At 39.3% G+C, this 24889-nt stretch overlaps 1 protein-coding gene across 4 annotated transcripts in view; it reads left to right on the top strand.

The window, feature by feature from the left end:
• Positions 1-24889, top strand: part of ADGRA3 (adhesion G protein-coupled receptor A3) — a 134887-nt gene that overhangs the window by 99767 nt on the left and 10231 nt on the right. For all 4 annotated transcript variants that reach the window (XM_070372206.1, XM_070372204.1, XM_005897098.3 and 1 more), the window contains 4 exons: positions 3127-3340; positions 3548-3756; positions 17860-17984; positions 19041-19164. In XM_070372206.1, the coding sequence (XP_070228307.1) occupies positions 3127-3340; positions 3548-3756; positions 17860-17984; positions 19041-19164 (672 nt within the window). The remainder of the gene's footprint in view (positions 1-3126; positions 3341-3547; positions 3757-17859; positions 17985-19040; positions 19165-24889) is intronic.

The raw sequence follows: 24889 nt of genomic DNA, 5'->3' as shown, positions 1-24889 counted from the left end.
TAGCATGTGGAATCATAGTTCCTCACCCAGGGGTCAAACCCTCACCCCCTGCATTGGAAGCACAGAGTTTTAACCATTGGACTGCCAGGGATGTCCTTCTTGGTGAATTTTTTCATTAGATTTACAACCTTTCTGTAATAAATGATCAGGACTTCTTTTAAAGAGATTAAATATTCAAGTGTTAACATATTTACTATAAAAATATTTTTGATACAGGTGAAGTTTGCTTTTCCATCTCCCCTAGGCTACCCCAAGGGACCTATAATTATTATTTGGCAATACTCGTTATTGAACTTTGAAGGATATCTTACAAATTATAAATTATAAGCATGTAACAGCCTTGAATTTGTAGCTCTCATCTCTCAGGGATTTGTCCTTACTCCAGAGTTTTTTAAATTTGTTGTTGTTGGGTTGGTTTTGCCAGTTTAAATTTGTGTAGAAAAAAAATTGGACTTGTAGAAACTGTAATTGTCATTTCCTTTTTCAGCTGTTTTTTAGAAAGTAAAGTATGACTTTCTTTATTAAATTAATTTGATTTATCATAAGGAATACTTTCCCAGAGAGCTGTACTTTGTTTTCAAATTATTTTGTGTTCATAATAGAATTATTTTATGGACTTTTAAGTACTTAAGTTTTAATAAATGTCCAGCATGTAACATTTCATCAGGATTTTGACCTTCTAATTAAATTGATCTATTGATGTTTTTCCATTTTGGCGTGCATCTTTATATACTTAGGATAAATTTATATGCTTAATAGAAATGTACTATGTTAGTGAATGAATTGGTAATATCTTTATTTGCCTATCAAGTTGTATTTGGGAGAATAGTAGAAACCTTATTATATGTTTTCTTAGATGTAATATTTCTACTAAATATTTTCTTGTTATCTGCAATTTAAAAGTAATGTTCACCTATCAATATTTAAACTTCAAAAATGCTCTCAGCAGATATTTATGGTTATCTGCTGTGTTACAACACTGTTTTAAGCACAGTAGTTAAGAACTAATTCTGAAGTCAATCGTTTGCTTCAGTAGAACCTTAAAAATGCCACACAGACTTTCATTAATTTCATAAACAATGGGCTACTTTTGTTAATGCTAGTGCCAGGAACTATTATTAACATAGGCAGTCCCCAAATAAATGAGATTATCTGCATTCGAAAGTTCTCTCACCCTAGTTAAGAGGAGTAGACAGTCGGTTACACTGTGATACTTGAGGACTTTAGTTATGCTGTGCTGTGTGCAGAATGCTGCCTGAGCCCAGAATAGGGAGCAGTACCTGGAGCAGTGATGTAATTAATCACCCCCAAAAGCCCTATTAATAAAACCTTGCAAAGTCACTCTCTTCTTGGCTGCCAGCCTTTCTCATCCTGATTCATCCTTTGCAGAAGCAGCAGAATTAACTTACTAAAAATCAGATCTAACCAGTTTGAGCTTACCAGATAAAAGAATCATGGGGCATTTCAGCCAGAGATACTGGCATGTGCACAGTGGCATTTAAGAATCAGGGGATGGGGCTTCCCTTGTGGCTCAGTGGTAAAGAATGCGCCTGCCAATGCTGAAGACACGGGCTGGATCCCTGATCAGGCAGATGTCACATGCCATGGAGCAACTAAGTGCTGAGCCTGTCCTCTAGAGCCCGGGAGCTGCTATACTGAGCCCATGTGCCACGGTTACTGAAGCCTGAACACTATAGAGCCTGTGCCCCAGAACAAAGAGAAGCTACTGCAGTGAGAAGCCTACGCTCTGCAACTGGAGAGTATCCCCTACTTGCCACAACTGGGGAAAAGCCTGTGTAGCAATGAAGAGCCAGCACAGCCAAAAAAAAATAAGTAGAAAAGAAAAGAAGAAAAAGCAGGGGATGTCAAAAAGTGATAAACTCGATTCGTGTATATTATCATATGTGAAATAGATCGCCAGTCCATGTTCGATGCATGAGACAGGGTACTCAGGGCTGGTGCACTGGAATGACCCTGAGGGATGGGATGGGGAGGGAGGTGGGAGGAGGTTCAGGATGGGGGACACGTGTACACCCATGGCTGATTCATGTGAATGTATGGCAAAAACCACTACAATATTGTAAAGTAATTAGCCTCCAATTAAAATAAATAAATTAAAAAAAAAATACATATTTTTCTGTCAATGTCACCCCCCCGCCACCCCCCCCCCCCGCCAAAAAAAAAAAAAGTGATAAACTCACTGTGGCCCAGTCATAGGTTGTGGTGTAGGGAGTGTTAGGAAATGAATTTGCGGCAAGGATTTTAGCCAAATTATATGGCATACTTAAGAATTTTTGGCTGTATTTTCTAAACATTTGGGAGCCAAGGTGTTACTTGAACTGAGATAACAACACATTTGTTGAAGAGGAAATTCTGTTGGCATCATGAGCATTGGGTTGGAGAGAGAGGTTGGTGCCAAGAGAAAGGCTCTGTGATGAGTCCTTAAAATAGGGAAGTTTTTAGATTATTATTTGTCTTCTTGGTGTACAGATTTATTTTTCATTACATGCTGAATAATTTAAAAATCCCTAATAAATAACCTGAAGAACATCCAGTGCCTGGCCAGCATTTTCACTTGTTCCTCTTTGTGACTGTGTTTTTATAAACCCAATGTGTTTCTGAGTCTAAAGTTCTGTTGTGTAATTTCTTCTGTTCTTTGACAGTCGGAATCTATCATAAATCACCTTAAAGTTTCACAAGCCCAAATTAATTATATTCACATTTGCGATATGCTCCCTTTGTGCTCATTCACCATATTTTGTCATTGTAAAATTCATAGGCAGAGTGATCACTGAGATCTTGTTCTGTTTAATGCAGTTTACTTCAGCAGTGTACAGTATCAGGGGAAAATTCACTTTGAAATAATCCCTTGTTTACTACTTTAATGATTTGAAATAGAGTTTGCATTTCTCTTTATTTTCTGGTGCTTTTGTTCTATGCTGTTATATGATCTTTAGGCATTTCACTTAATGAATAAATTGTTTTAACTACTAACTCTCACTCATATTTAAAACCTGTGTTCAGCATGTAACTAGTCAGTATTCATAACTGTCTGAAATGTTTCTGGTTTTAACCTACTAAGATGTCAACTCTTCTTTCTTTATTTTTTTTTTAATATATTTTCAGAACACTATTGTGGAGGCTTCTATTCAGCTTCCTCCTTCCCTTTTCTCACCAAAGCAAAAAAGAGAAGTCAGACCAAGTGATGACTCTCTCTATAAGCTGCAACTCATCGCATTCCGCAATGGAAAGCTTTTTCCGGCCACCGGGAATTCAACAAATTTGGCCGATGATGGAAAACGGCGTACAGTGGTTACCCCCGTGATTCTCACCAAAATAGGTTTGTCTGTGGCGTATGTCTTCCTGTAGTCACTGGACAGCACGACTCGATAATTCCCTGCTCCTAAAGATGCTTATTTTTGTTCCTTCTCATTTTAATGAGTCACTAGAGAAAAAAAGATATTTGCAGATGCCCATTCTTGTATGTTGACATTTAATTGTTCATGAAATTTGTTTCAGAAATATTTTTATTTCCCGTTTCCTCCAGATGGTGTGAACATTGATACCCACCACATCCCCGTTAATGTGACACTGCGTCGAATTGCGCATGGAGCAGATGCTGTGGCTGCCCAGTGGGATTTCGATTTGCTGAATGGACAAGGAGGCTGGAAGTCCGATGGGTGCCATATACTCTATTCGGATGAAAATATCACTACCATTCAGTGCTACTCCCTTAGTAACTATGCAGTTTTAATGGTATGGCAGTTGTTAATGCATAAACACTAAGCATTCGAATTTCTTCCCTATGCATAGTTAAGCTCAAATGAAGACTTTTTTTTAACTTTTAACGTAAATTGCTCCCTTAATTAAGGAAGAGGTGACATTTGGTGTCATTCTGATTTTAAAGGGAAATTGAGTTACTACTAAGTGAAATGTATTGGATTGAATTTGGTACGGGAATTTTCAGTAAACTTTAAGCCAATCAATTCAACTAGACCTTGACCTTAAAATTTGGAAACACGCTGTCCAACTCTTAATCAAGAGTGATTCATTTGCCCAAAGACACACAGTAAATAGGGCTTCCCTGATGGTTCAGCTGGTAAAGAATCTGCCTGCAATGTGGGAGACCTGGTTCGATCCCTGGGTTGGGAAGGTCCCTTGGAGAAGGGAAAGGCTACCTACTCCAGTATTCTGGCCTGTAGAATTCCATGGACCGTATAGCCCATGGGGTCGTGAAGACAAGGCGGAGCAACTTTCACTTCCTCACCCAGTGAATGGGGCTTCCCTGGTGGCTCAGACGGTAAAGAAGCTGAGTACAATGCAGGAGACGTGGGTTTGATCCCTGGGTCAAGAGATCCCATGGAGAAAGGAATGGATACCTATTCCAGTATTCTTGCTTGCAGAATTCCGTGGACAGAGGAGCCTGGAGGGCTACAGTGCATGGGGTAGCAGAGTCAGGCATGACCGAGCGACTAACTTTCACATTCACACAATGAATAGTGAGAGATTTTCCTACTTTGCTATTTAGTGCCTCTCCGACTACACATCGTAATTTTTTAGATTCCTTTTGTATTTAGAGTAATGGTGATAATTTCAGTTTAGTTGCTGCAAGCAGCAGCACTGACACAAATGTCTTCAATTTTAATGCTAATCAAGTTAATGTTTTCTGTTATTTACTATTTTTGTATTTATTAATTTTTTTGTGAAATAGCTAGTTATTAGCGTATCTTTTTATTAATGAGTCATTTATGTGAATCTGATCTCTGAGTTGATAATTATGAAATTAGCCGTATTAGTTTTTATTGCATATTGTGGTTATTCTAAGATACTAACATCCTGAAGTGTGTATACATTCATTTAGAGCAGAGTGGAAGAAATTACTGATGAACATGAAGGACATTTCTTAGCAATGGCCTGAGGCTAGCCTGGGAATGAGGATGCCTACGTTTTGATTTCTGCCACCAGCTCTGAATCTTCTGTTATCTAGATAATATTTTATCAAAGCACCAAATAATCTTGAAACATGATATATTTTACTCTAAGTGAATTTTCTTTTCTTAAAACTACAAAAGAGCATTTTCACTGGAAATGGTCTTGAAGCATGCTTTAATTGGAGTAGATTTTCTTCAGCTCTGTGTTTTGGTTTTCTCTTTACTTCTCAAATTAGGCTACCTACCTAGTGTCCCGAACAGGTGAAGGAGTAAGTAGATTATCAGGCAGGGCAGAAGGATTAATGTGTGTGTTATTTAACCCAGCAGACAGTGGGTGGGGTCTACACTAGGAAAGAGCTCAGCTGTTTGGATCTAAGCCATCTCTCCTTTTGGGTTTAGTGTTAATAGTATAGGATTCTCTTCACAAATAGATGTTTGAGTTCTGTAAGTCTGAGTCTGGTTTCTGTAAGTTCACGTTTTATTGTTTTGTAGTCAGCTTTCAAAGAATGCTTGAAGCAGTAATTAAAATATGAAGCATTTGCTCTTTCAGTTTAAAAGTGTTTTCTCATTCAGGTTTTGATTATAAAATAATGTGGAACTGAGAAGTACTGAAGGAGAAATAAGAGAGAGGTAGCATTGCGGAGAAGGCAATGGTACCCCACTCCAGTACTCTTGCCTGGAAAATCCCAGGGACAGCGGAACCTGGTGGGCTGCCGTCTGTGGGGTCGCACAGAATTGGACATGACTGAAGCGACTTAGCAGCAGCAGCATTTGAGGAGAAGGCAATGGCAACCCACTCTAGTACTCTTGCCTGGAAAATCCCATGGACGGAGGAGCCTGGTAGGCTGCAGTCCATGGGGTCACAAAGAGTCAGACACGACTGAATGACTTCACTTTCACTTTTCACTTTCATGTGTTGGAGAAGGCAATGGCAACCCACTCCAGTGTTCTTGCCTGGAGAATCCCGGGGACAGCAGAGCCTGGTGGGTCACACAGAGTCGGACGCGACTTAGCAGCAGCATCATTTGAAATTTTTTTAGTAGTTAACTAGAAGAAGTTGGGCAAGAGAAATGAAATGCAGACTCAAAACAAAAGGCATTTTATAAGCTTCAGTGTTCAAGACATGATACTGTACCATGTGAAACTTTTATTTAATACCAGTTAAAATATCTATTTTTGAACTTCCTAGCAGTTCTTCTCCACAGTTTAAATTAGTATAATCCTTTTCTTGAAGAAATAAGCTATTTTTTTATCTTTCATACTTTTAATCTTCTAAAAAACGTAATACACTATTCTTAAAGCTAAAATACAGCACTAAGTTTTTTTTCTGTTTTCAAAGAATATCCTTTCTCTTTTCTTAAATATAACTGTGCCACCTAGAGGTAGCAAGGTGAAAAGGATCTGAAATTGTTGACAAAATTGTCAAAGTTAGTATATGGCATTTTTAGAGTTGCTGATGAAATGTGAAGGCAAAGTTAATGAAATCATACCTACTCTTAAATAAAGTCATGTCTGAGTTAGAAAACATAGCTTTAGAAATTGGAAGTCAACGTCTTTTTTTCTTTGCCTGACACTGTTTTGAATAATAGATAAAATCCTATTTTTTTTTTTTGGAGAACTGCTTTAATGTAGGATTTTATTTAGCAAGTCTAAATTCCTTTATTGGCAGCTAGCTCATAAAGCTTTTCCTGCTGTGGTTTAAAAAATAATGTGTATTTAGAAAATGAAATGAAAAGAATATATTTGTTTTTAAATCTCAAATAGATATTCATAGTTCTAGACAGATAACATAGTTCAGTAGGCATCCTGTAATAACCATTTATATTCTAAGTTCTCAGAGAAAAAAGTTAGGTAGAAATAGAATTTGTTTGAATTATGTGATCAGAAATAACCAATTGACCGGAGGTCAGTAGGGAACAAAAAAACTGAATGAGGAGGGCCAGACTATTCATGGTAGTACTTACTACTTAATTGGTATTAGTAGTGAAGATAAAATAACCACTATATCTTGATTCTCCTTTGTTACTATATTCACCTAGAAACACATGAAACCAGAGAGCACTCATTTGTTTTTACATCTCTAGTTTTTTTCAAGGCAAACTGTGGTTTCATTTACTCTATAACTGAACATGAATGTTAGCATTGTTTATATAATTCTTAAGTAGGTATTATACTCACATGGATCAAATGTTTGAATTATTTCTAATTAATGTACAGTGAGAAATTAAACTCCTGACACTCTGTTGTCTCTTCACAGAATCAATTGAGTTCAGTTCAGTCACTCAGTCATGTCCGACTCTTTGCGACCCCATGAACTGCAGCACGCCAGGCCTCCCTGTCCATCACCAACTCCCAGAGTTCACTCAGACTAACGTCCATTGAGTCGGTGATGCCATCCAGCCATCTCATCCTCTGTCGTCCCCTTCTCCTCCTGCCCCCAATCCCTCCAAGCATCAGTCTTTTCCAATGAGTCAACTCTTCACACGAGGTGACCAAAATACTGGAGTTTCAGCCTCAGCATCATTCCCTCCAAAGAACACCCAGGGCTGATCTCCTTCAGAATGGACTGGTTGGATCTCCTTGCAGTCCAAGGGACTCTCAAGAGTCTTCTCCAACCCCACAGTTCAAAAGCATCAATTCTGTCTCCTTTAGAATGGACTGGTTGGATCTCCTTGCAGTCCAAGGGACTCTCAAGAGTCTTCTCCAACCCCACAGTTCAAAAGCATCAATTCTTCAGCGCTCAGCTTTCTTCACAATCCAACTCTCGCATCCATACATGACCACTGGAAAAACCATAGCCTTGACTAGATGGACCTTTGTTGGCAAAGTAATGTCTCTGCTTTTGAATATGCTGTCTAGGTTGGTCATAACTTTTCTCCCAAGGAGTAAGCATCTTTTAATTTCATGGCTACAGTTACCATCTGCAGTGATTTTGGAACCCCAAAAAATAAAGTCTCTTGCTGTTTCCACTGTTTCCCCATCTATTTCCCATGAAGTGGTGGGACCGGATGCCATGATCTTCGTTTTCTGAATGTTGAGCTTTAAGCCAACTCTTTCACTCTCCTCTTTCACTTTCTTCAAGAGGCTTTTTAGTTCCTCTTCACTTTCTGCCATAAGGGTGGTGTCATCTCCACAGAATAGATAACCCTTAATAGTTTTTTTTTACGCATTATCGAAGGACTTTCACATATGTTACAACAAAATGAATACATGGTCCTATTTTCTTAAATTTTTATATGAAGGTAGCATGCTGCAAACATTCTAAACCATTCCTGTTTCCATGAAGCAGTGTATCTTACACAAGGATGATGCTAACCATGGAACAATATGTCCTAACACTGACGATGCTGCCTTGTGTTGGTGATATTCTTCGGATGATATGAGGGTAGTGATGGCAGTGGTTAATTTTTATTAAGTACTTAATGTACCGGGTTCTCTTAAATCTTTACCTACATTAACCTATTTGGTCATCATAAACACAGCATGAAATGTGGTGCTGCTATTATTACCCCCAGTTTCCAGATGGAGAAACCAAGGCATAGAGAAGTGAAGGACCATGACCAGGTTGACAAAGGTAGTCAGTGTGGAGTTGGAGTTCAAACTCCAGAAATGTCTTCTTAATCCCACTACTGAATTTCCTTTCTGAACACTTCCTTATTAGTGTTAGAGAGCTTTCTCATTCTTTTTTATCTCTGAATGTTACTTTATGACCTCACCATCATTTATTTGGGCATTCTTCTATATTGTTTGTGTTATAATAATTTCTGTGTGTAGAATGATTTTACACATTAGAAAATCTGTATCATAAATTATCTGAAGTAGAATTGATAATCAAAGGGAAATCAAAACTTTTTCTTTTTTCATTAAATTGAGCTATTGATCGATGTTCATAGATCTTAACTATATAGCTTAATGGTATTTTTACCTGTGAACCTACGTGTTTAGCTGCCATCAGGACTTTTATTTGAGCACTCAGAAGCTCTGATATGTTTCTTTCTAGTAAATTTTCACTGTCATTTGAAGAAATAGCCTTCTGATGTGTATCACTAGATAAGCTTCATCTGCTCTTTAATTCCATATAATTGGAATTGTACAGCATGCACACTTTGTATCTGGTTTCTTTCCCATCATTATGTCTGTGATATTCATCTTTGTTTTTACATGTGGTAGCAGGTTATTGTTTTTTCGTTTTCCTTCATAGTAGGCCATTTTATGGGCTTCCCAGGTCGTGCTAGTGGTAAAAGAACCTGACCGCCAATTCAGGAGATGTAAGAGATGTGGGTTCAATCCCTGGGTCAGGAAGATCTCCTGGGGAAGGCATAGCAACCCACTGCAGTATTATTGCCTGGAGAATCCCATGGACAGAGGAGCCTGGTGGGCTATAGTCCCTGGAGTCACAAAGAGTTGGACATGACTGAAGCGACTTAGCATACACACAGGCCATAGTATGAAGATATCAGAATTTGTGCATTGATGGATTTTTGAGTTGTTGTGAGGTTCTGGATATCAAGAAAAAGCTGTTGTAAATATTTGTGGACAGTGACTTCAGCCATGAAATTAAAAGACACTTGCTTTTTGGACGGAAAGCTATGACAAGCCTGGACAGCGAATTAAAAAGCAGAGACATCTCTTTGCTGACAAAGGTCTGTCTAGTCAAAGCTATGGTTTTTCCAGTAGTCATGTATGGATGTGACAGTTGGACCATTATGGTCCTGAGTCCTGAAAAATTGATAATACTTTTGAACTGTGGTGCTGGAGAGGTCTCTTGAGAGTCCCTTGGATAGCAAGAAGATCAAACCAGTGAATCCTAAAGGAAATCAACACTGAACATTCATTGGAAGGACTGAACCTGAAGCTCTAATACTTTGGACACCTGATGTGAAGAGCCAACTCATTGGAAAAGACCCTGATGCTGGGAAAGATTGAGAGCAGGAGGAGAAGGAGGTGACAGAGGATGAGATGGTTGGATGACGTCATTGATTCAATGGACATGAGTTTGAGCAAACTCTGGGAGATAGTGAAGGACAGGGAAGCTTGGCATGCTGCAGTCCATGGGGTCGAAAAGAGTCAGACACGACTGAGTAACTGAACAACAACAACAAAATAATTTAGGAACATGTTTTTTGATGGACATGTGCATACAGGAGTGGAATTGCTAAGTTGTAGGCATCTGTATGCTGTGAGAAGTAATGCCATGCAATTGATCAAACTGGTTTTATTGGTGTAGTCTCACCAGTAATGAGTGTTAATTGCTCTATATCCTTCCCAGTGCTTGGTATTCTTAATCTTTAGTTTTGGTCTTCTGGTGGCTGTGCTGTGATAGATCATTGTGGTTTTAATTTTTTAAGTTTTTTCACTTTTTAAAATTTTTTTAATTTAAATAAGATAAAAATTAAAATTTTTGTTTTTTGGTAACTGATAATATTGAGTACCTCTTCATTTTCATATTACAGTTTGAGTAGCCCTTTTGTGAAGTTATTCCTCAAATCTTACATATTTTTAATTTGATTGTCTGTTGCTTTCTTACTGGCTTATAGGAATTCTTCATGAACTCTGAATAGGATCTCTTTGTTAGATTTATGTGTTGCAAAAATCTTCTCCCAGTTCATGACTTGTTTTAATCAGTTCAGGCTGCTACAACAGAATATCACAGACTAGGTCATTTACAAACAGAAGAAAAAAAAATTTTTTTTTCATAGAATAAAAAAAAAAACAGCCTCTGGCAAGGGCTGCAAAAGAAATTTATAATTGTTGGTAAACTGGATGCTATAAGGCATGAGACTCTTGGAACAAGTCCAGAGGGAACAGTTCATAACCTTGAAAACAAGATATGATCCTGGGGTCGGAAAACTGACCCCAGACTGTTTCTCAACTGTCGTCTCAGAGTCACATGTTTTGTGTATCTGATGAAAAAATCTATAGATAAAAATATTAGTCTTAGTTACTGATTTGTTATTGATTACTGTTTCGTAATTACTCAGTGGTTGATGATCATTTTGTTCTTTGGCCCTGAAGGCCACATGAGTTATAGTTTAACTCCCCGCTTATTCTTTCATTCACAGCTGAAAGTATAATAAAGCTGCCTTGGATTCAGTTTCGGGACCTTCACCTTGGAGCCACGTTGGTCCCCTGATCCTCGTTTTTCTCTAAATTCTTGTGTCTCGTTTCTTATTCTCTGACTGTATTGTGCTTTCAAAAACCCTGCTTGTCAAGCTGGTCTTGATAGTTTTGGAGGCTTAAGTCCATGATCAAGAAGCTAGCAGATTATTTGTCTAGTGAAGGCCTGCTTCCTGCTTCATAAATGCTGTCCTTTCTCTGTATCCTCTTGTGGTGGAGGGGGCATGGGAACTCTCAGGTGTCTCTTTTATAAAGGGACACTAATCCTGTTTATAAGGGCTCCACGCTCATGACCTAATCACCTCTCAGAGGCACCGCCTCAAGATAATATCACATTGGAGGTTAGGATTCAACATGTGAATTTTAGCTGGGTGACACAAACATTTAGTCTATGGGCATGCCTTTTTCCCTTTTTTCTTAATGTTGTCGTTTTATAAGCAGAGTTTCTAATTTTTCTAAATTTTTTTAGTAGTTAATGGGTTTTATGTCCTATTTAAGAAGTCTTTGCTTACCCCCAAATTATGAAGTTATTTTCCTTTATTTGCCTTAAGAAGCTTTAAATGTGTTTTATCTATTTAGGTCTGTGATTCAACCGGAACTGACTTTTGTGTATGGTGTGTGTTCAGTTCAGTTCAGTTGCTCAGTTATGTCCGACTCCTTGCGACCCCATGAATCGCAGCACGCCAGGCCTCCCTGTCCATCACCAACTCCCGGAATTCACTCAGACTCACATCCATCGAGTCAGTGATGCCATACAACCATCTCATCCTCTGTCATCCCCTTCTCTTCCTGCCCCCAATCCCTCCCAGCATCAGAGTCTTTTCCAATGAGTCAACTCTTCGCATGAGGTGGCCAAAGTACTGGAGTTTCAGCTTTAGCGTCATTCCTTCCAAAGAATACCCAGGGCTGATCTCCTTCAGAATGGACTGGTTGGATCTCCTTGCAGTCCAAGGGACTCTCAAGAGTCTTCTCCAACACCACAGTTCAAAAGCATCAGTTCTTCGGTGCTCAGCCTTCTTCACAGTCCAACTCTCACATCCATACATGACCATAGGAAAAACCATAGCCTTGACTAGATGGACCTTTGTTGGCAAAGTAATGTCTCTGCTTTTGAATATGCTATCTAGGTTGGTCATAACTTTCCTTCCAAGGAGTAAGCATCTTTTAATTTCATGGCTGCAGTCACCATCTGCAGTGATTTTGGAGCCCCCAAAAATAAGATCTGACACTGTTTCCATTGTTTCCCCATCTATTTCCCATGAAGTGATGGGACCAGATGCCATGATCTTCGTTTTCTTTTTTTTTTTTGTAAATCAGCTATATTTTTTTTTTCTTTAATAGAAAATTATTTAGTTAGTATACATGTGTTCCCCATCCTGAACCCTCCTCCCTCCTCCCTCCCCACACCATCCCTCTGGGTCGTCCCAGTGCACCAGCCCCAAGCATCCAGCATCGTGCATTGAACCTGGACTGATCTTCGTTTTCTGAATGTTGAGCTTTAAGCCCACTTTTTCAGTCTCCACTTTCACTTTCATCAAGAGGCTTTTTAGTTCCTCTTCACTTTCTGCCATAAGGGTGGTGGTGTATGTTAGGAGGATTAAAATCTTGAAATGATTCCTTGTTTCTTAGGGGAAAAATTAAAAGAAACAGACATAGTCTCAATTTTTTTAAAGACATTTTTAATTTTAAATCTCTTCTAAAATTTTATTTTATTGCCAAACTCTTTTTAAAATACTTATACTCTGACAGAGGCAAACTGAGATGTTTTTCTTTGGTCTTCCTTCCATTGTTTAGATCTTGATGAGTTTAAACCATAATTAATTTATAATTATTATTGATGTGATGCCAGTAAATTATTTAAAACTGCTAGTGCACCCCACTCCAGTACTCTTGCCTGGAAAATCCCATGGACGGAAGAGCCTGGTAGGCTGCAGTCCATGGGGTCGCTAAGAGTCGAACACGACTGAGCGACTTCACTTTCACTTTTCACTTTCAGGCATTGGAGAAGGAAATGGCAACCCACTCCAGTGTTCTTGCCTGGAGAATCCCAGGGACAAGGGAGCCTGGTGGGCTGCCATCTACGGGGTCACACAGTCAGATACGACTGAAGCGACTTAGCAGCAGCAGCAGTGATCTTATATTTAGTAATTCTCAGGCTAAAACTATGGTATCAATCTCTATCAGGTTAATAAAAATTTCAAAAGCTCTTCTTCCGTTTATTTGGTTCCTTAATAATAAGTACTTTTGTAGTTTTTAACACACTTTTTACATGTTTTAATATTCTCTGAATTGGTGTAGTTTATTTTGGTGAACTTCACTTTCCATTTTCTGGCCTGTTTTCTTAAACTTAGTAGTAGTAGTAATAACACTTCATTTGTGTCCGACTCTGCAACCGCATGGACTGTAGCCCACCAGGCTCCTCTGTCCATGGGAATCTCCAGGCAAGAATACTGGAGTGGGTTGCCATTCCCTCCTCCAGGGGATCTTCCTGATCCAGGGATTGAACACACGTCTCTTATGTCTCCTGCTTTGGCAAGTGGGTCCTTTACCACTAGCGCCATCTGGGAAGCCCTTAAACTTTGCACCATATGTAAGAGTGACTAAGATCACCATTTAGTGATGGACTGTGGTTGAATAAGCACCAGAGGCAGACTTTTCCTATGTTATGTATCACGGTATTGCAAATGTGAATGACACTTTGTACTTTTCTTCCATGGGTGTCTCCTAGTGGCCATTTGGACAATGTATTTGGTAATTTTTTTGTAATGGAAGTGATTTGATTTATAAAAAGAATAAAAGCAAGAATCATGGGTTTCTGTGAGATTAAAGAGATTGAAGTCTTTTGATATGTGTCTTTCTGAACCGGTAGATTTTTTTTTCAGTAGAGGTATAATTGACATACAACATTTTATTAGCTTCAGGTATACAATGTAATGATTCAGTATTTGTGTATATTATAAAATGATCACCACAATAAGTCTAGTTAACATCCATCAGTATACAGTTACAATTTTTTTCTCATATGGTATAAACTAGCTTTACTCTTTGAGCAGCTTTCAAACTTCTGTATTATTATTAACTGTAGTCCCTTGCTGCACATTGCATCGCCAGGGCTTCATTTGTTCTATATTTGGAAATCTGTGCCTGTGGACTCCTTTCACCTGTGTTTTTGTTACAGTATCACAAAGCCTCTATTTGTTGATGGATATAATTGAAAATAGTTTTAACTTAAGATTTCTACTTTACCTCTTTTGTTTTAGTCTTTAACTTCTCTTCTTTCCTATCCTGATCTTCTCAGTTGTCTTATACGGCCTTAAATTCTCTTACATTTTGTCATCAAGATACAAGATCAAGTTTTTATTAACTTGATTTGTCTCCTTTACACCAGTAATGGAGTCTGCAAACCCTGGCAAATATTTGATCCACAGGCCTGTTCCAGTCAGCTCTCATTTGTTTGTTTGATGTTCTAAATGCTGGAAAGCTAGAAATGGTTTCCAAGTTTTAAAGATTATATTTTAAGTGGTTAATAAGTACCTGCATAATAACCTCAATTTTGCCTTTGGTCTGCAAAGCTTGAGCTCTTAACTCTCTGGCTCTTCACACCTTGCCAGGGGTTCTCTTTCATTTAGAAAGGTCTATTTATTGTGACAACAAAAATGCCCCTGTGCGACAGTCAGTAGTACTTGCTCCTTCCTCCAGGACTACTTTGGAGTTTTAACATTCTGGGTCCTCTGTGTCAACATCCAGCTTCCTGCTCATGCTATGTCACATTCATTGGCTTTTGAAAAAACTGAATTCTTTTAACCATAAATATTGTATAAAATGTAAGTGAAAGAGGAGAGTGAAAAAGTTGGCTTAAAGCTCAACATTCAGAAAATGAAGATCATGGCATCTGGTCCCATCACTTCATGGGAAATAGATGGGGAAACAGTGGAAACAGTGTCAGACTTTATTTTTTTCAGCTCCCAAATCACTGCAGATGGTGATTGCAGCCATGAAATAAAAAGATGCTTACTCCTTGGAAAAAGTTATGACCAACCTAGATAACATATTAAAAAGCAGAGACATTAATTTGCCAACAAAGGTCCATCTAGTCAAGGCTATGGTTTTTCCTATGGTCATGTATGGATGTGAGAGTTGGACTGTGAAGAAGGCTGAGCGCCGAAGAACTGATGCTTTTGAACTGTGGCGTTGGAGAAGACTCTTGAGAGTCCCTTGGACTGCAAGGAGATCCAACCAGTCCATTCTGAAGGAGATCAGTCCTGGGTATTCTTTGGAAGGACTGATGTTGGGGCTGAAACTCCAGTACTTTGGCCACCTGATGAGAAGAGCTGACTCATTTGAAAAGACCCTGATGCTGGAAAAGATTGAGGGCAGGAGGAGAAGGGGACGACAGAGAATGAGATGGTTGGATGGCATCACCGACTCGATGGACATGGGTTTGGGTGGACTCCGGGAGTTGGTGATGGACAGGGAGGCCTGTTGTGCTGCGGTTCATGGGGTTGCAAAGAGTCGGACATGACTGAGTGACTGAACTGAACTGAACTGGCAGTTTGTCTGATGTTTTGTTGGATAATATCCAGCCACCTGTGTTTTGTTATTCTCTGCAAAGGCCTGTGGAAGGCAAGCATACACAGGTTCTGCCCCTTCCCCAGACCCTGCCAGATGAGATGACTGTGGTGTCTCCATTTTACTGTGGGGTAACTGCCCCAGATCATACAGCTAGTGGTGGCAAAGTGTTCTTGGAACATTTCCTGAAGGATTGAAAAACAGGCAGTGCACAGAAAGAGTGAAGAGACCACATCCTAGACGCTGAAAGTTTGTCCTCATTTATTCTCCACGGGAATAGAAGCTTTTCATAGAAACGAGGGAGAATCTGTCCACTCCAGCTAGCGTCTAACTGGCTCTTGTTGCCCCAGTCGTCTTTGAATTTCTCTTCTAACATTCTGGATTTTTAGCAGAATGCAAGTATTGATATGTTGAAACTGTGTACCATAGACCATGGGCATCTTACAAGGACAGGTTGTTCAGAATGGTGGCTGTAGGTTTCTGTCTTGTATTTTCCCTTTCGGGTCTTAGTTTATAGACTGTCAGCCCCCAAGAGATCCTGTGTTTCCCTGAATACCTGGTACTTGGCATAGTGCCTGGCCATGGTGGTCACCCAGCTGGCATTTATCAAATACGTAGATGAAGTACAGGCTTGTGACTCCTGACCGTGGGCTGGAGTGGAATTTCCCCTGCTGTGCCTCCAGTTTCTCATTAACTCTGACTTTTGTCAGGCTCTGTGGCCTCTGTTAGTCATTTGTTAATGATGAAGGATTTGCGAAGGTGTTCGGATAGATCTTTCTGGCTGTGTAATTATACACAATTGAGCACTGATTCTCCCCAGGAAAGTGTGCTGTTTCCCTCCCTCCTCCTCCTCTGTTGAGCCGTCAGTTTCCTCGTGTGTCTCACCCATTCCTTCCTGTCTTCACATCTTGGTTTTTCTAGTTTTAAGAATTATCTTAATAACTTCCTGACTAGAGATGCATCCCACTGTGAACTCCTTTCCACGTCCAGCTGTCATTTTCTAGCTTTCAGAATCGGTGTAGAAAGAGAATTTGGTGAAAGGACCTGGTGAATCTGTGGCTTTGTCTCCTGACACCCTGGTTGTCTGGCTTGGGGTCCGGGGCCCCGGGAGAGACATCTTCCAAGCCTGCCCCAGTCCTTTGTCAGGAAGGAAGCCTTCAGGTGAATGGTGTTTTCGTTTTAGGACGTCACTGTCTGCTTTGTTTTAGGGAGCAGAGCCTTGGCAGCCACAAACTCTTTCAGATCTGATCTTCCCAGCCCTTAACCTCTTTGTGCCTCAGTTTTTTAAGCTATAAAACGGGACTAACAATATACCTAGCTTATAGGGTTATTCTGTGTAGGGTGCTGGCACGGTGCCTGGTTTAGGATAAATGCTCTGTGAGTGATCTGCTATTCTTATTTGTTATTACTGGTATTTGATCTCTAAGCGCTCAGTCACAGGGCTGCCCTTATGTTGATCAAACATGGTTGTGATCTCATTGTGTGTCTGAGGACCCTGTGACTTCTCAGCTCTTCAAGAGCAAGAATCATGGGTTAGCATTGCATCCCTGTCCTTCGCACAGTGTCTGGTCCATTCATATTTGTTGAACTTGACTGCGGGAGGTTAGGCTTTATTGACTAAGAGATACTGCTGCTGTCTTGTACCTTATTAGCTGGTGAATATGCAGAGTGACACGTTGGGTGAAAGTGAAGTGCTAGTCGCTCAGTCACTTCTGACTCTTTGCAACCCCATGGACTGTAGCCCACCAGGCTTCTCTGTTCATGGGATTCTCCAGGCAAGAATACTGGAGTGGGTTGCCATTCCCTTCTCTCGGGGATCTTCCTGACCAAGGAATCGAACCTGGGTCTCCTGCATTCTTTACCGTCTGAACCATCACGGAAACCGAGGGCATTAAAAAGGCTGAAGTCTGTGGTTGACCTTCTAAATCACTGCTTTCCCTCAACACTACCATCAAAGGAGAGTCAGTGTTCACGTTTATAAAGCAGATAGTCTGTTGTAAGAAGAGTGTGTGTGTATGTGTGCATGTATGTGTCTATACATACTACATGAGTAGTTAACACAGTACAAGTTAGGAGGGCATAGTAATGTGTGAGGAAAATGGCATGAAACATAGCCCTTGGATACAATGAAGAGATCCAAGGGCCAGAGTTCTCTTTATCGGTATATTTTAGCCCCTGAGAAAATCCCAACAACTTTGTGCAGAGCAGCATTCCTAGAATAATGCTTTCATTTTCCCTTCAGGATCTGACGGGATCCGAATTCTACACCCAGGCAGCCCATCTCCTGCACCCTGTGGTCTACACGACTGCTGTCATTCTTCTCTTGTGCCTCTTAGCGGTCATCGTCAGTTACATATACCATCACAGGTAAGAAATGAAACCGACTGCAGAGGCCTGTGGACGTTATTTCACATTTAATTAGGATAAAATGTTATCCTAATTTTATACCTAATTTAATACCATGCTGTCCTTCCAAAGTAAGGGCAGTTACTTTAGAGTACCTCCAGGCCTTCTTCATGCAAGTCAAGACATAAATAATAAGTGCATGTGGTGATAAACTCATCTTCTGCAGCGTCCAGTCATCCTGCTGGGTTTGTACCTGGCAAAGAACATGGGAAGTGTGTGTTGGGGAGTGGGGCATGAGGGTGAGGTCAAAGTGGAGCCTGGTTACCTGCAGAGGTATCTCCCTGAACCAGACTGTGGTATTATTTCTATTTCATAAATTTTTGCCTGTTGTGATAGTCTCTTTTACACATGGCATTTAAGAAAGCTTGTGGCATTTAAGTGTGGGATATGGTTTTTGTTAATTAGAGGCAAAGGTACAGAAATTTTTATTTTATGGTAAGATATAATGAACTGAAAGGATTTGCTAAGCAGAAATACATTTTCAAGAGGTTTTGCTAGAATGTATTTTCCTCTTTAAGCTGGACATATATGACATTTCTTGACATTTAGTTAAGAAACAAGGAGATTTTGATATAAGAAAGAAAGACTTGAGCATTTCATTATGAAAGGCCACGAGGAAATGCATTGGTTGTTTAGACCGTGTTATCCTAGTAGGTCAGGAAAATTAGAGATTGGCACCTTGTAGAAATTTCTGGGAAGCAAACAAGTAATCCATCTGTCATAAGACATCATAACTAACAAAAGCGGACGATTTCTTATTATGGAGAATTTGTGTAGCCTTTAGTGGATTGTAGTAGTTCCATTTGACTTGTCTTTTTTAGTGTATAAAGTTAAATGTTAAGAAACTGTATTGTGTTGAGGGATTTCTCAAAACCTGTATGTGTGTGTGATAGTATGTTTTAATAAAATGTTTGCACATTTACATTTGGCCTTGTATGAATTAGGTATGTTAACTTGGAGATGTCCAGCTTCAAGTATATAACCCGAGTATTAATTTTTTCCCTTTTCTTTTAACAGTTTGATTAGAATCAGTCTCAAAGGCTGGCACATGCTTGTGAATTTGTGCTTTCATATTTTTCTGACCTGTGTGGTCTTTGTGGGAGGAATAAGTCAAACTAGAAATGCCAGCGTCTGCCAAGCTGTAAGTCAAAGTGAAAAAGTAAAATAAAAAAAATATACTGGTATTAAAAAGTAATTTCATATGTTTCATTGACTGTAAAAGGAAAATTGTTTCTTTAAAGCTTTTTTTCCTTAGCTAATTAAAGTTAACCTGAATGTTACTTAAATAATTCAGCAGTATACTTCAAGTTCTGAATTATAATTTCACAACGGATATATGACTTATGGAGCTTGTCTTTTTATCTTTGGGAATTTTGTGCTGCTTGTTATGTCTGTTATAATGACAAACGTTGAGTTTTAAAAGTTTATAAAATTCTGATATACCTGAAGAAGTAACATTTTCTGACAGGATTTTAAAAATCTTATCTATTTATGGAAACAGGAATTATAAAGATTTTAACTATAAGATATAAAAACAAGAAACTTCCTAGGTATGGTAAATATGAAGAATTTAAAAATCTTCAACTCTTAATTTCAAGTAAATGATTACATATATAGCATTAGTAAACAGTGTTCTAATAGTATAAGTATAAAAAACAAAACTTTTTAACATATGAGTAGGAAATACATAAAATTGTATTTATTTGCATATTATTTTCTATGTGCATCATAGCAAACAGTGTCACATAGAAATTCACAGTTCAGATTACGTGGATTTGGATGTCAGTTCTGCTTTTTCCAGTGTTTTTATGGGCAATTTGTTCAACTTTTTTTTAATTGCAGATAATGAGATCTACCCTCTTAACCAATTTCTAAGTGTGTTGTATGGTGATTTAACTCTAAGGACATACAGCAGATCTTTAGAACTTTTTCATCTTGCGTGGCTGAAACTAGACCTCCGAAACGGCCACCTCCTGTATCCCTTCCCCTCACCTCCTGGCCCCACCATTCTACTTTCTGTCTCTGTGAGCTTGACTTCATAAATACCTTATATCAGTGGAATCATGCAGTACTTTTCCTTCCATGATTAACTTATTTCATTTAACATAATATCCTCAAGGTTCATTCATGTTGTAGTATGTCACAGGATTTCTTGCTTTTTAAGACTGAATACGTATGTCATTGTATGCATACACCACATTTTCTTTATCCATTCATCTATCAGTAGACATTTAGATTGTTTCCAGCTCTTGAATGTTGTAACACTGCAGTGAACATAGGACTACAATTATCTTTGATCCTGATATCAATATTTAACATTTCTGTGTCTCAATTTTCTCACCTGTAAGTTAGGAATAATAATTGAGTTGTTGTCAAATGATGAGACTATTTGCATTAGAAAAGCTAAAGTAATTTACAGATAAATTATTAGAAAAATAGGAAAACTTGTTTCCTATGTATGTAGTTTTTTTATGTAGTTTAATATACAAAGTGTGCTGCTAGTATGCAGAAATGTAACCAAGAGAAAACATAATTAATGAGAAGGTAACATTTATGTAGTATCAAAAAATATCCAGTACTTAGAAATAATAAAAATATTCAAGATTTGCAGGTAAAATTTTAGTGTATATTAAAGAAGACCTAAATAAATGGAGAAATACACTAGGTCCAAGGATAGGAAAAGTTAAAGTCAGAGAGGTAGCAGTTCCTCCTAAATTAATCTGTAGATAAGAGAATTTTTCATGAAACTCAATAAAATGGTCCTTAAATTTATATGAAAGTAAAGAAGGATCAGTGATAGTTAGGATACTTCTGAAAAATAGTAGAGTAGGAATTCTTCTTGGAGAAGGTGATGGCACCCCACTCCAGTACTCTTGCCTGGAAAACCCCATGGACGGAGGAGCCTAGTAGGCTGCAGTCCATGGGGTTGCGAAGAGTCAGACTCGACTGAACGACTTCACTTTCACTTTTCACTTACATGCATTGGAGAAGGAAATGGCAACCCACTCCAGTGTTCTTGCCTGGAGAATCCCAGGGATGGGGGAGCCTGGTGGACTGCCGTCTATGGGGTCGCACAGTCGGACACGACTGAAGCAACTTAGCAGCAGCAGCAGAAAGTCTTCTAATCACCCAAACTGTTGAGGCTGTTGGAATTAAAACTGTGCATCAGAGTAGGGATAGATAAATGGACCAGCACAGTAGAATAGCAGCCTTGGAAGCAGACCCATGCAGAGATTTGGTATGAGACAGATGTTACGTGTCTCATCAGCTGGGGAAAGACAGACCATTGTCCAGTTAAGGGAGCTGAGGAAAATCTATGTGGAAAAAAAGATTAAAGTGGATCTGTACTTCATGCCATGTTAAAAAAGTCAGCTTTGGGTAGATTAAATATTACAAGTCTAAATGAAAGTGTTAAAATTTATATTAGAAAATATCATAATCCTTGGGATAAGGAGGGATTTCTTAAATATGACTAGAAAAGAAAGAATGTACTTTTGACTAAAAATATCTTTTTCTTTAAAAAATGAAGATTCGTAAGGAAAGTGAAAAGACAAGTTCCACATTAGAAGACACTATTTTCAGTACATATGGGCTTCCCTGGTGGCTCAGATGGTAAAGACTCTGCCTGCAGTGCGGGAGACCTGGGTTCAATCCCTGGGTTGGGAAGATCCCCTAGAGAAGGGAAAGGCTACCCACTCCAGTATTCTGGGCTGGAGAATTCCTTGGACTGTATAGTCCATGGGGTCACAAAGAGTCAGACACGGCTGCGCGACTAAGCATATCACAGCATGAATTCTCAATACATAATTACTGACAGAGCATTAGAATTAAAAAATGTATGTATTAAAAACTAATCAGTGAGAATGCCACAAACAGCCCAGTTGGAGAAGTGGTGAGAGTGACAGGCATTTCATAAGAGAAGAGACACAGGACCAGCGTACACGGCATTGGTGGTGACGGAGGTGCAAATTCAGATCGCTACCATATTATGCCTTTTCTGTCAGCAAAAATTAAGCCTGGCAGTGCCAAGTATTGAAGAACACGTGGATCCACATATTTTATACATACTGGGTAGGAATGTAAGTGGATGACTCCAGGAGCTCTACCTTATACAGGTAAACTTTTACACAGTCCCACTACAGGGCTTAGAGTGAGTGCCTGTGAATATTCATAGCAGCAGTCTACACCGTAGCGGAAACCTGGAAGCAACCCAAGTGCCCATCACTGAGAGAGTGAATGAATAAATGGTGATATTATGCAAGAGTCAAAGTTAATGAATTACAACAAGGCGTAGCTGTGTGAGTCAGTCTCAGGAATATAAGTGAAAAAATTAAGTCCCATAAATTACATTCATCCTGATATTCTTCTTTATAAAGACAAACATAACTAAAATGAAACAGCGTACTTTTAATGAAAACACATAGGTGCAGTAAAATCTTAAGAAAGAAAGCAAAGGGATGATAAGCACAGGATAAACGGTGATGATACCTTGGGTGAAGGGGTTCTTAGGTGCTGATACAGGCTTTTGTCAAGATCCTGCCTTTTGTCTTATTGATAGGTTCGTGGACACATAAATAACTATTTAAGAAACTAAATAAAGGCAGGCCATGCTTGTGTGCTCAGCTCAGTCATTAGAATGTGTCATTAACCTAAGGCTGATGATGAATCCAATATTTTCTTCATGTAAAACAGTTTCAAATATGTATGTGTGTGTGTATATAGGAATTGTTGAGAGAATTAAATGACTCCAGAGTACCAGGTATACAGTAAGTGCTCAGTAATGTAAGCTATTATTATGATGGTTATTGGTATAATTATCTCTTAGCTGTGCAGAATATTCCCCTGTATTAGGGCCATTACTATACATCTGAAATCAAACTTGTTTGAAGCCTACAAGAAGTTAGGTAATGGATCCCAAATCAACTTAATACGTGTACAGAAGATAGTGCTTCTCTTTTCTCAGTGTTTTCTCCCTTCTTCACCTGGGTGACTCCCACTTACTTTGTAGGTCTCAGTTTACTGTTTTAGAGATGCAGTCCCTCCACCTCTTCCCCTCATTATCCTTTGCTGCTGATTAACATTCCATAGTGCCTGCAAAACTTTGTAATTGACTGGCATAATTGACTAGCATTTACCTATTTGTTGTCCCTGGACTCGAAGCTCTACAGGGACGGGGATTGTACTGATTCAATTCACCAGTGTTCATCCAAGGATCAGTATAAGACCTGACACATAGTAGGTGCTCAGCAGATACTGGGTAAATGAACAAAAATGGCCTCTGTGTGCAAATAGTAGAACTCATTCAACCCTGGAGTTGTTTTGAACGTAGACTATTAGAGTACTCAACACACAATGGTGGTAATAGTCTCAATTCTGTCTAAAAATACTCATTGATTTCTGGAAGTAGACACATAAATTTATTTCACTAAGGAAATGAACAGAAAGAGGCCATAGTAGAAATGACTGCCTTTCATCATCCTGAATGGTATTTTATACCATTTCTAGAATGAAAAGGATAGGAAAGTACACTGAGTTTTCAGGGCCTCAAGAATGAATGTCTATTAGGTAAAGAATTACCTGAAAAAGTGTGAGGTGGGCAGGCTTCTAGATGTTTTCATATGTTGTTTTCTTCTGTTTTTTTTTTTTTTACAGTGTTCTTCCTCTGTGAAAGACATAGATAGCATCATTCTTATTATTTCTGACTCAGACATGACTTGCTTCACTTTATCTTTCTAATACTTATTCAGTTAGTAGCCAGCTGTGTCTGCCAGAACGGTCTGTGTGGCTTGTCTCTTAACCTCAGTTCCGTTCAATTGCTCAGTCATCTCCGACTCTTTGCCACCCATGGACTGCAGCATTCCCGGCTTCCCTGTCCATCATCAACTCCCAGAGCTTGCTCAAACTCATGTTTGTCATGAACAAACCTAGTGGTGGTGGTTTGTTTATTCAGTTGTGTCTGGCTCTTGTGACCCCATGGACTGTACCTGCTAGTCTCCTCTGTCCATGGGACTTCCCAGGCAAGAAATGCTGGAATGGGTTGCCATTTCCTTCTCCAGGGGATCTTCCCAACCCAGAAATCAAACCTGGGTCTCCTGCATTTCAGGCAGATTCTTTACCTACTTAGACACCTGGACAGCCCCTTAACCTAGTAGGGGCTTCATGTTTCTTCTGCAAAATAATGGGGTGGGCTCGTCTTCCGTCTCTAAAACTGAACCCTGAAGTGTGCATCTTCTACATGCATTTCTTAGGTGCACATGATCGGTGGTGTCTTTGGCATATCTCCCTTTTAGAGCTCATGTATTTTATGAATGGTGTGAACAGGTTCTAATGCAGTTTCTTCCCTGAAGTAATTGGCCGAGGTTATTAAAGGCCCCACCAGCCAGGGACTTCGCACTCTGGTTCTTATGTCATCCTTTCTGGGTGGTGCCATGGGTGCATGCTGTAGCCTTGAACTTTCTTTTGCAAAAGGAGCCAAAGGGAAACTGAGAAGTTGAGTGATAGAGTAGAAGAGGCTGTTGACTCAACAGGGTTTGGAGGAGATCTGGGTTCTGGGTCAGGATGTGCTGCCAGATAACTGTGTGATCGTTAGTTTTTGGTCCTTGGTTTCCTAGCTATGCAGTGAAAGGATTTGGCTACAAATATTTAGGGTACCATGTTGCTTTACCACTCCATGATTTCATCTGTTAACTATTGTGCCAGCCGACCTTCTCAGGTGTCTTCTGGTCTGTTATCCAGAGGACTGCTGCACGGGCACATAGGATACACAGGGAGATTCAATCCATGGATGTTAAGAGCTTTCTACTTGCCAGCTACTGCAAGTATGTTATGTTAACTTTCACATTAACCCTAGGAGGTAGTTCTTACTC

The sequence above is a fragment of the Bos mutus genome, chromosome 6, assembly GCF_027580195.1.
Source record: "Bos mutus isolate GX-2022 chromosome 6, NWIPB_WYAK_1.1, whole genome shotgun sequence".
Taxonomy (NCBI): Eukaryota; Metazoa; Chordata; class Mammalia; order Artiodactyla; family Bovidae; genus Bos; species Bos mutus.
Note: the sequence above shows the minus strand (reverse complement) of the source record. Positions and strands in the feature narration are given on the sequence as shown.